Consider the following 12,333-nt stretch of genomic DNA (forward strand, 5'->3'; position numbering starts at 1 on the left):
GAGAGAAAAGTAAAATTGCTATTTCCCACTTTAGAGATGAGAAAACAGAGGCATGGAGGTGTTCAGGGAAAAGTGCAAGTCCAAAAGCTGAAGAAGCGGTGGAAACGGGAAATCTGTTGTCCCTGCACAGAAACACTGATGTAAGCATTCCTAAATCGACGTTCAGATTACAGCAGTTCTGGGAATATTAATTTTAACCAAAAAAATCTTCAGTGAGATCCGAACTGAGTTGGACATGACTGAACGACTAACATTCTTCCTGTATCCACTAATCAGTCCTTCTGGATACTAACTAGTAAAGCTAGAAAAAAAAAAATTACAGGAAATGTCTCAACTTTCTATTCTACAGAGGACAATCCAAACTGTTGAGTAGGGGTGTGTGTATGCTCAGTCCTGTCTGACTCTTTGTGACCCCATGGACTGTAGCCCACCAGGCTCCCCTGTCCATGGAATTTTCCAGGCAAGAATACTGGAATGGAATGCCATTTTCTACTCCAGGGGATCTTTCCCACTCAGGGATAGAACTTGCATCTCTTATGTCTCCTGCATTGGCAGGCAGATTCTTTACAACTGTGCCACCAGGGAAGCCCTGGGAAGTTGAGTGAGGTGGCCAATCTGAATTCACTCTGTCCTTTTCCAGCCTTATTCACAACTCCTAGGGCATGACCAGGATACTCTTCCAGGTTGCATAAGTAAAGGCCAGTTTTTGTGCTCTCTATACACATAGGGCTCTCAAAAAGTAAGAAAGCAAATAAATAAAAATCCAAGACCCCTCTGCGATTGATTTTCTGATCTAACACTCCCATTTTAAAGATGCAAAAACTGGCTCTAGAGCCTAAGTGACTCGCTTAAGTTCACATAAATACTTAGTAGCAGAGCTAAGGCCTGAAAAGTGGTAATTATTAATATTGCTCTAAGCAAACCACCAGACACTCTTCTCAATTCATTGCAAACATCAGCCAATTTAATCCTCACCATAACCCTCTAAAGTAGGTATTATTTTCACCATCTTGGAGATGCAGAAATTGAGGCTCATCCTCTATGAGTCAACCTCTTCAAAACCAGACAACTGCCAGTTGACAGCCAAGATCAACATGCTTCCTTATCTGGTCCCAAAGAATATGTACCAGCTTCAACTTTTCTAGAGCTGAGAACTGCAGTACCAAGAATTCTAGAACTGAGCTCTTAACCTATAACTTGCAAACTGTCTGGGGATTAGTCTTGCGTGTGTGTATGTGTGTATTAGTCGCTCAGTCCTGTCCGACTCTGAGACCTCACAGACTCCTCTGTCCATGGGATTCTCCAGGCAAGGATACTGGAGTGGGTTGCCATTCCCTTCTCTAATCAGTCTTGCCTGGGGAGCTTTAAAAATACAGGTCACTGGGCTCCACCTTAAGAAGGAGAATCAGCATCTTGGCGGCGGGGGGCGGGGGGGTGGTGGCGGTATGGCTTCAAAATCTGTATTTCTTCAGAGTTGATCAGGTGATTCTCATGTGTAGCAAGATTTGAGAAACTCTAAGCAAGATATTTCATGAGTGTTTCCAATGTAAAACATAAGGAGGAAATGAATCACCTAAGGCTGATGGAATGTTCAGAGTGGCTGAATCTGCGTGAAGGGTAACACGGTGACCTTCCCCCAAATTTTTGGGTCCCACCAACACACGTGCAGCCCCAGTCACACAAACAGACTTGTATCTACTGTACCAAAGCTCTGCCCTCACTGATCTTGCCTAAAGAAATCTGCATTACAACGAACAATTCACAGCAGTGCCAAAATTCATATTCTGTTGGAAATACAACATAAAGGTTTCATTTCACCTTTATTTTTTTGGTTTAAGACACTTAAGCTGGCACCATGCTTTCTCAGAGTTGAGCTAAAAGAAGAAGGAGGGGAAGATTGCTGGAATGAACACTTACCAAGGTGCACCATATATCCTGAATCCCTTCACTGTTACCTCCGAGTCTTGTAAGTAAATACTGTTCGTCAGGAGGGACTGAACGTTGTCAAAGTCCTCTGGTTTCAATTTGGACACAGAGGGGAAACGGTAGTAGTCCTGTTTAACAAGGTCTGCCATGAATTCCTTATCAAATGTCAGTTCATGATTCCCAGCAATCACTATTTTATATTCGTATGGCAGGTTTCCTGAAATACAAAAAAAGAGCACCAATTAGCACGTTCATTTCCCATCACCAAAGTACAACAGCCAAGACTGCGTGATTACCAGACAGTATCCCCAAATGAAATAGCTCACACATTCCTTCATATTTCCATGGGAACCAAAATTTATGACTACTCCTTTATGCTAACAAAAATGACAATAAACGGGAGACAGGAAGCTGCTCAGAAGCTAAAAAGCTACTAAGGAGACATTAAGTTTTCTAGTTCCATTTCCCTTTTCTGTTTGCTACAGATTCACTGTGATAAATCCATACTGTGATCCATACTTCAGAATCAACCAACAAAAAGTACTTTAGTCATAAGCCTTAAAAAAGGTCTAGATTTGGCTTTAATCCTTAAAAAATAAGCTGACCAATTGTTTCTAACAACTCCATTCACTCACTGCTAGATTTTTAGTATCACCTTAGTACAAAAGACATGGCATACATATTTCACAATTTGCATAAATCAAAGGAAGCACACAGTACAATTTCGTATGGCAAGTTAAAGTTTACCTTTTGGCTTGTGAGTAAAAAGATTAATAATGACCCCCTGATTAGAAGGCTAACTTTCCTCCCATTGGGATGGGAAAAGAAACTGTAAAGCTTAACCCCCTTTTAATATTTATGGTATGGAAATGTGAGTTCGCCGTGTGTGCTTTTTATGCAAAAGTTTCCCGATCAAAATGAGATAATTCTGGGAAGAAGAATGAAAGCTATAAAGGAAAACCCAAACACCAGACTTCTGCATAGATTTATAATGTTTGAATAAAGTGCAGATCATACATATTAATAAGTCATCGTGGTGCTATAAGAACCAAAATCCAAAGGGAGATAGTGCCCGGCAGCTGTCCCCATCCTGAAATTAATGCCCTTTTCTCTTCTTTGTCATTACGTTTCCCTCAAGCCTCACCACTGGGCAGCTGCTCATTTTATTTTATTTCATTTTTATTTTGAGGAGGAAAAGGGTGGGAAGACAGTGCCTATAATTCCAGCTTCCTGAGACTCCCGGGTCCAATGCAAAATTAATGCTTCCTGCTATTCCAGGAAGAATGAAAGTTACCACTAGCAGGAATTGGATATATTTGTTGTAAGAATTCATCCTTACCAGCAAGCCAGAGTCAATGAATCAATTAATGAAGCTTACAGTTGGAGACAGAATTATATTTGGGGGGGAGGGCAAGTTTTTGTCATAGGTCCAGTTGGATTTCACCAATGCAAATTGTAAACAGTATTAAAATTGGATACACAGAATGTGGGCTAATGGGGAGACTTATGAGAGAGATGAAAACAGGCAGAAAATAATACTGCAGGAAGATAAAAATCGTGGCTAAGTATCAATGGATATCCTTGACTACTGGTCCACAGAGCTGTGTGACATGCCTTTGGCCTCAGTTATTCAAAAGGCTGCAGTGAAGAGCTCCGAAAAAATAGGAAGCCTCTCTCAAGGACACTTGACCCACTGGTGGCCCAGTGGTTAAGAATCTGTTTGCCAATGCAGGAGACTTGGGTACGATCCCTGGTCCATAGGATCACACATGTAGCAGGGCTACTAAGCCCATGTGCCACAACCACTGAAGTCCGAACGCCCTAGAGCTGGTGTCCGAAATAAGAGAAGTCACCACAATGAGAAGCCCACCCACTGCAAACTGGAAAGTAGACTCCACTCACTGCAACCAGAGAAAGCCCAGGAAGAGCAATGAAAACCCAACACAGCCAGTAAGTAAATAAATAGACTAAAAAAAGAAAGTAAGAAACTTCTCTTAAACACATGCAGAGCTTATAATCTGCACTAGCGTAAGGCAATAAGATTGTGATGAATGTTGCAAGTTACTCAGATAAAATGATGATATTTTGCACAATTCCCTACTCTTAAAATACAGATAAAAGATGTATTTAGGAGTCTGAAAATTCCAAGCACTGTACATGATAGAAATTTCTGAGATGCCCCATTACTTCAACATCATGGCTCTGTGACCCCACTGGCCCAATACTACCTCCCCGGACCCACCTTCCTCCCAAGGCTGGAACAGAATGAAATGTTTTCCTGGACAGTAATCTGCTCCAAGGCAGGTCCTACCTGACTGAATCTTTGAGCGACTCTATTTGTACGAGTCATGCTTTAGCTGCCAGTTCTCCTTTAATGATTCATGATGATGGACTCACTGCAAACTCTGTCTTTATGCACCACTGCTCTTGCGAGAGGCCTTGGCTTCTTGCTTTTTCCATTTTAGAGCATTGCTTCAGGGATGGGATGGGTGAGACTGGGAAACTAGGCAACCTGAAGGAAGTACTTTTCTCCCCTTCAGATCAGTGAAAGAAAAAAAATAAAACTGCTGCAAAGTAAATCTTTCCCAGGAAGACAGGCCTCTTCAGTATCATTTAAATCACATTTTGGAGACTCAGCATAAAGAACTAGCCACCAAAATGAACAGCCGCGGAAATCGTCATGATATTTACACACTGCCAACAAACTCATCTCTTTCTGAGAATCCAATAGTAGTTTCCAACTTCCATCCTCTGTTACCTATGTTATGAGATTGTCTGACATGTTTTCTTTTTTGCTGGACTGACCTTTCATCTGTAATCTGCCAACCTTTATGTTTTATATGAAAAGTGTAAGCAGGGCAGCTGACAAATCTCCTGTTACTTGATGGCATTTTCTTTTTTTTTTTCCAGACTAGATTAATTTGGAAGGCTCTGCAGGCAAGCTCCAACCTTCTTGGTATTCAAATAGCATGATTTTAAAATTGTCAGACAAAGAGGTGCCTGCCTTTATCCATTTTATTCAGATCAGGTCATCGAAGTTGACCTGATCTGAATAAAAAACCAAGGCCATATGCAGATATTCTAATGTGGAAAAAGTCTTGCTTTGAATGACCTAAAGAATTCTACCCACTAACCAGTTCTATCTTCCCCCAGACATGGTATATGTTTTACTGGTAAGATACAAGATGATTTTAGGCGAAATAGAGATGAACTTCTGAGAGAATGTTAAGTAGCTTTGTATGTTCTAAAAGGCACATTTGAAAAAACACACCAATGCAAGTAATGATATGTGGCTTCATTTTTCTACCATCTTTTCTATTTTCATTTTTGTATATAAAATAGGAGATAGTTTAAAGAAAACTATTGAGCAAATAACCATATAGATAATTCAAAGATTTGGCAAAGTATTGACTACCAAGTGAATGAATGAAATTTGGGAAACTAGCCCATCTATCAGTTCAGTTTAGAGCTACAGATCATAAGTAAGACAACAAGTTCTTGGAGGCAGCAATTAAGTCTTATTCAAAACTGTGTCTCCTGCGGTATCTATATTACCTCACTATATCATATAAATAGATGCTCACTTAAAAACTAAAGGATAGCTGAAGTAAGCTAGGTCTTCACTGCTACTCCACAATTCTAATTATTCTACACTCTTGCCACTGTCTATTCCCTAAGCAGCCGTCACAGAACTTCCAGGTTCCAGGCTCCATTTGACTCCCCACTTAGCTTACAATACACATCTTCTAGCCCCAAGGTAGGCTCTCTTTATTTCCCAATTGCTCCTTTACATCTTCTCATCTTTTTAATAATTGGCCTCAATGCTTTTCTTGTCACTGGCACTTTAATTTTTCAGACATCTCCCTATACTGTTTTGGATGTCTTTATTATATTTCTCCCGCTTAGTAAGTTTATGTTTACTCCCCAAGAAGATAAAAACAAGAAGCTCTTCACACACACACCCCACACACACATCTCAAATGCAATCCTAAACCATCCCTGGAATTATTTCTTCTTTGAGATGTGTCTTCATTTCTAAACTTCTGGAAAGAGGCTTCTAGAAGTTTGCAGCTGGGGAGGTCAAATTCAGCTCAGAGATGTATTATAGTTGGTCCTCAACTGTTTTATTTTCTTAGTTGAACTAACATTTAGAAATCTGGAGGTATCCCACTAAAAATTCAGGGTTTCTGGCTTCTTTTGGAAGATCAAAAATCAGGCAGTTCTGACCTTCAGTCTATTGCAGACCTCCTCATTCTGTGTTACTTCTCACTCCTGGCCTACTTATCAGGACTGTGTACCCTGATGGGCTAACCTACTATTAGAATCAGCAACTGAGACACAAATGGTTACTCAGAATTTGCCCAATGTTGGTCTTCCCTGCCGGCCCGCAGGTTAAGAATCCACCTGCCAATGCAGGAGACATGGGTTTGATCCCTGGTCTGGGAAGATCCCACAAGCTGAGGAGCAACAACTAAGCCCAGATGCCAAACTACTGAAGCCCCTGAGCCGAACGCCCGTGCACCGCAACGAAGAGAAGCTGCCACTCACCGCAACTGGGGAGTCTGCACGCAGCAACACAGACCCAGAGCAGCCAAAAATAAATAAATGAATAAAACTTAAAAAAACAATTTACCCATCGCAACCTCCCTTTGTTTCTGTACTCAACCAAAAGCTTCCCTGAATGTCAGAATTACCTCCTAAAAACTAAAGCCGAGGTTTTCCCTCCATCCTCATCTCCAAGGATCACACGGCAGTGACCTATCTGTCCGATAAAGTATCTTTTCCCTAGATTAGTGATGCTGGACTCTGCCTTCGCCTCCTCCCTCTCCAGGGTACCCCTTCCTCGCTTCTTTCTCAGTTCCCTGTGCCTCTCATCTCATTCTCAGCTGACTTGCTACACTTCCGCTCTTTATCGTTACTTCTATGAATATTATTTAGTATTTTTTTACTGCATGTTATCACATTTCCACTCTACGATTAAATTTTTAAGTCTTATTACAAATTACACCGTGGCGGCAGCATGGGTAAGAGCAGAGACTCTGCAGGCTTCACCACCTATTAACTGTGTGACCCTGGAGAGAGCTCTTATGTCCTCTAAGGTGTCTCAGAAAAACAAGGACAATAATTGCACCCACCTCACAAGCTGCGTTCAAGATAAAATGAGACAGAGCTTCTAAAGCACATGCATGGTATGGAGTAAATAATCAGTGCATATTAATTATTATTATATTCCATTTGTTTAGCTTTTCCCTTTGCATCTGACTTATCTCCTCCAAGACGGTCCTTGAAGGCATGGATTGTGGCTTGTGGTTCCCTGTTTGACCCAAACTAGTTCAGTACCTTGGGCTTCCCAGGTGACTCAGGGGTAAAGAATCTGCCTGTCAAGATCCCCTGGAGGAGGAAATGGCAACCTACTCCAGTGTTCTTGCTTGAAAAATCCCATGGACAGAGGAGCCCAGTGGGCTACAGTCTACGGGGTCTCAAAGAGTCGGACATGACTGAGCAACTGAGCACACGAATTCAATACTTTCCAAATGGCAGGCACATAAAAAGCATCCGTTCAACAAGTGAAGGAAGGACTGAATCCCTGCAAGACTCACCAGGAGCTTCCTATAAAGAATTTCAGGAATGGGCTTGTCATCTTGAGTCATGACAAGGTTTAAGCTGGTATCAGATTGTCCTCCAAGTTTAAGCCCTCCTGAATTGCTAGCTCAGTTAAAAAACACACACAGTTGGGAGCCAACTCTAATACATCTGTGAGCTGAATCTGGCCTACCAGATGCAAGCCTCTGGAATCCTCTTTCCAGAAGTTTAGAAGTGAAATGAAGAAGCATCTTCAATCCAGTCTAGCCAAATAATCTCCAACACACTTTTTTTTTTCCATTTATTTTTATTGGTTGGAGGCTAATTACCTTACAATATTGTAGTGGCTTTTGCCATACATTGACATGAATCAGCCAGGGATTTACATGTGTTCCCCATCCTGATCCCCCCTCCCACCTCCCTCCCCATCCCATCCCTCTGGGTCTTCCCAGTGCACCAGGCCTGAGCACTTGTCTCATGTATCCAACCTGGGCTTCTGGTCTGTTTCACCCTTGATAGTATACTTGTTTCAATGCTATTCTCTCAGAACATCCCACCCTCCCCTTCTCCCACAGAGTCTAAAAGTCTGTTCTGTACATCTGTGTCTCTTTATCTGTTTTGCATATAGGGTTATCATTACTATCTTTTTAAATTCCATATATATGTGTTAGTATACTGTATTGGTCTTTATCTTTCTGGCTTACTTCACTCTGTATAATGGGCTCCAGTTTCATCCATCTCATTAGAACTGATTCAAATGAATTCTTTTTAATGGCTGAGTAATGCTCCATAGTGTATATGTACCATAGCTTCCTTATCCATTCGTCTGCTGATGGGCATCTAGGTTGCTTCCATGTCCTGGCTATTACAAACAGTGCTGCGATGAACATTGGGGTGCACGTGTCTCTTTCAGATCTGGATTCCTCAGTGTGTATGCCCAGAAGTGGGATTGCTGGGTCATATGGCAGTTCTATTTCCAGTTTTTTAAGGAATGGCTGCTATCCAAAAGTCTACAAGCAATAAATGCTGGAGAGGGTGTGGAGAAAAGGAAACCCTCTTACACTGTTGATAGGAAATGCAAACTAGTACAGCCACTATGGAGAACAGTGTGGAGATTCCTCCAATATACTTTTTAAACTGCAGTTTCTTCAAATATAAATGGGGGGGAGGGAAAAATAATCACACTACCCTTAAGGTTTGATGCACATTATATAATCTACTGCATGTAAAGGTGTGCACAGTTTATAACACTTCATCATCTCTCAACAGGCATTAGCTGTGCTCAAATAATTATTATAATGATTGCCCTTCCCAGTTGCCAACCAAGAAAATACTAGTTTGTCCACAAATAGGATCACCCTCTGGTCACATTGCACAATGTCACTATCTTCAAAGATAAGCACCTGAGGATGAAAAGGAAAACTTTGATTTTCCAAAGGCAGAAACTAATATGTTCCAATGTGTCCTTCAAGTTAACAAAAATATCACTAGGGTCATTAAAATGTCTGGATCTGGAGGTGATGGTGGGTGGACATATGAGACTTTCAACCTGTACACACTGCTGTGAACCTAGCTGCCTCTGTCAAGATGTTTCTACCCCTGAAAATGTGTGCCCTTAACCTTCAATGACCCAGTAACCCATCTCTTCTAACATTTATTGACTGCCCCAAAATGGGCCAGGATCAGCCCCTCATTATCAAATGAATAGTATAACCTGTGATAGGTAACACCTTAGATTCTATTTCCCCCCAGAGTGACTACTCATTTGGAATATCCTTAATATATTTTTAATAAAAATTTTATTGGAGTGTATCTGATTTACAATTTTGTGTGAGTTACAGGTCTATAGCAAAGTGATTCAGTGTTACACTATATTCATTCTTTTTCAGATTCTTTACACATATAGGTTATTACAGAATAGTGAGTAGAGTTCCCCGTGTTATGCAGTAGGTCCTTGTTGGTTATCTATTTTATATGTAGTGGTGTGTGTATGTTAATCCCAACCTCCTAATTTATCCCTCCACACAATGTTTCCCCTTTGGTAACCACAAGTTTCAAAATCAATGAATCTATTCAAAATCTATGAATCTACTAACACATATGTGGAATCTAGAAAAATGGTACATATAATCTATTTGCAAAGCAGGAATGGAGACATAGAGATTAAATATACGGACACCAAGAGGGAAGAGAGGGTGGGATGAATTGGGAGATTGGGATTGACACATATACACTATTGATACTATATATAAAATAGATAACTAATGAGTACCTACTATGTACTCTACTCAATACTCTGTGGTGACCTAAATGGGAAGTAAATCCAAAAAAAAGAAGTGAGATATATATATATATATATATATATACATTTTGCTCTACAGTAGAAAGTAATACAACATTGTAAAGCAACTGTACTCCAATAAAAATTAATTTAAAAAAATGAGAAAACAAAAACAACAAAAAAAAATGAATGTCCATTGACAAAGGAATGGATACAGAAGATATAGTACATATATACAACGGAATATTACTCAGCCCTAAAAAGGACAAGATAATGCCTAACATCTTTCATAGAATCAGATAGGGTACTCTTCTATGAGTGTATGGAGAAGAACAGAAAAACTAAGATCTTCAGCTATACATATGTCTGGCAAAGCTGTAACAACTTTAAAGCAGATGCACAGTAGATTGTGTGAAGGTCAACCTCCTTTCCTTCCCAAACTCTGGGTATTTAATGTGTCACTGAAAGTGGCTCCCATGAATCACAGCACAAGAACCTAGAAGCATCCTCAGGAGAGCCTGAGTAATTTGAAAGTTGTGCTCCACAAAGCCTCCTTCAGGTGAAGCAGAGCAACTTGAGGAAACACACAAGGGCAGAAGGAAGGGGACTCATGTTCACCATGGCAGTGCTACTTTCCTTTTATTTTATGATTTAGTAAAAGATTTGCAGATATGCAGATGACACCACCCTTATGGCTGAAAGTGAAGAACTAAAGAGCCTGTTGATGAAAGTGAAAGAGGAGAGTGAAAAAGTTGGCTTAAAGCTCAACATTCAGAAAACTAAGATCATGGCATCTGGTCCCATCACCTCATGGCAAATAGATGGGGAAACAGTGGAAACAGTGGCTGACTTAATTTTTCTGGGCTCCAAAATCACTGAAGATGGTGATTGCAGCCATGAAATTAAAAGATGCTTACTCCTTGGAAGGAAAGTTATGACCAACTTAGCATATTAAAAAGCAGAGAAATTACTTTGTCAACAAAGGTCCATCTAGTCAAGGCTATGGGGTTTTTCTAGCAGTCATGTATGGATGTGAGAGTTGGACTACATAGAAAGCTGAGTGCAGAAGAATTGATGCTTTTAAACTGTGCTGTTGGAGAAGACTCTTGAGAGTCCCTTGGACTGCAAGGCGATCCAACCAGTCCATCCTAAAGGAGATCAGTCCTGGGTCTTCACTGGAAGGACTGATGTTGAAGCTGAAACCAATGCTTTGGTCACCTGATGCAAAGAGCTGACTCTCTTGAAAAAACCCTGATGCTGGGAAAGATCGAGGGCAGGAGGAGAAGGGGAAGACAGAGGATGAGATGGTTGGATGGCATCACTGACTCAATGGACATGGGTTTGGGTGGACTCTGGGAGTTGGTGATAGACAGGGAGGCCTGGTGTGCTGTGGTTCATGGAGTCACAAAGAGTTGGACATGACTGAGCGACTCAACTGAACTGAAAAGATTTGATTTGAAGAAAGTTATCTCTGGCTTGGCTTCCCAGGTGGCTCAGTGGTAAAGAATTATCCTGCCAAGCAGGAGACATAAGAGATGTGGGTTCGATCCCTGGGCCGGGAAGATCCCCTGGAAAAGGAAATGGCAACCCACCCCAGTATTCTTGACTGGAGAATTCTAAGGACAGAGGAGTCTGGCAGGCTAAGTCTATAGGATCACAAAAGAGTCAGACATGACTTAGCAACTAAACAACAACATCCCTGGGCTTAAAAACATTTAAAAGAAAAATCATAGATATATCCAATTCCATTTTACTAATGAAGACAGTGAGTACCAGAGAGGTGCTGTCACTTTCTAAGCAAAGTTCACAGGTCAAGCTGGTTCAAAAGTGGGACAGAAAAGCTCTTTGGTTCTCTTGCTAGTATTCTGTCAGGTGAGACCAAATTTTTAACTGCCTCACGGGGTTTGGCTCAAGACCTACCTCTTACGTGAGTCCTCTTCATCCCACTCCTCCATCTACAGTGATCTTTTCTCTAGATCTGGGCAGCTATGATCTTTATGTTTGCATCATGAAATAGAACTCCCCATTCTACATGACCCTCTGCCTATGTCATGGATTTCTCCTCCAGGGGACATGAAGCCATGTCAGCCTCACACTATGACAACACACACACACACTGGCTCAATTCAGGCCATTTCCCAAATGCTACTGTAGCTGTGGGCATAATTTCTTATCTACTAGCTCCCCAAAGAATTTGGGCACCTACCAAGGAAAGGAAGGTCACAGACTTGAGAAGGGGAAAGAAACTCCTCTGGCCCATCTTCATGCAGGGTCCCAGAATATAAAAACTTGTAGGCTGTACCATGAGAAATAAAATGAGACTCTGACAGGAGAACAGAAGTTCAAAGTAATAAATCAAAACATCTACAGGGACCAGAGAAGTAAAACACAAATGTGAGCTGAACTGGTTAGAAGTCATAGAGAGTGGTGAAGACTAGCGCACACATGCATCAGTATTTTAAAATAAACATATAGAAGGACTTCCCTGGTGGTCCAGTGGTTAAGAATCCACCTTCCAATGCAAGGGATGTGGAATCAATCCT

General features: G+C 41.1%; 1 protein-coding gene across 5 annotated transcripts in view; it reads right to left on the minus strand.

The window, feature by feature from the left end:
• Positions 1–12,333, minus strand: part of MPPED2 (metallophosphoesterase domain containing 2) — a 197,352-nt gene that overhangs the window by 95,875 nt on the left and 89,144 nt on the right. For all 5 annotated transcript variants that reach the window (XM_043908516.1, XM_043908535.1, XM_043908524.1 and 2 more), the window contains exon 4: positions 1,918–2,143. In XM_043908516.1, the coding sequence (XP_043764451.1) occupies positions 1,918–2,143 (226 nt within the window). The remainder of the gene's footprint in view (positions 1–1,917; positions 2,144–12,333) is intronic.

The sequence above is a fragment of the Cervus elaphus genome, chromosome 1 (genome assembly GCF_910594005.1).
Source record: "Cervus elaphus chromosome 1, mCerEla1.1, whole genome shotgun sequence".
Taxonomy (NCBI): domain Eukaryota; kingdom Metazoa; phylum Chordata; class Mammalia; order Artiodactyla; family Cervidae; genus Cervus; species Cervus elaphus.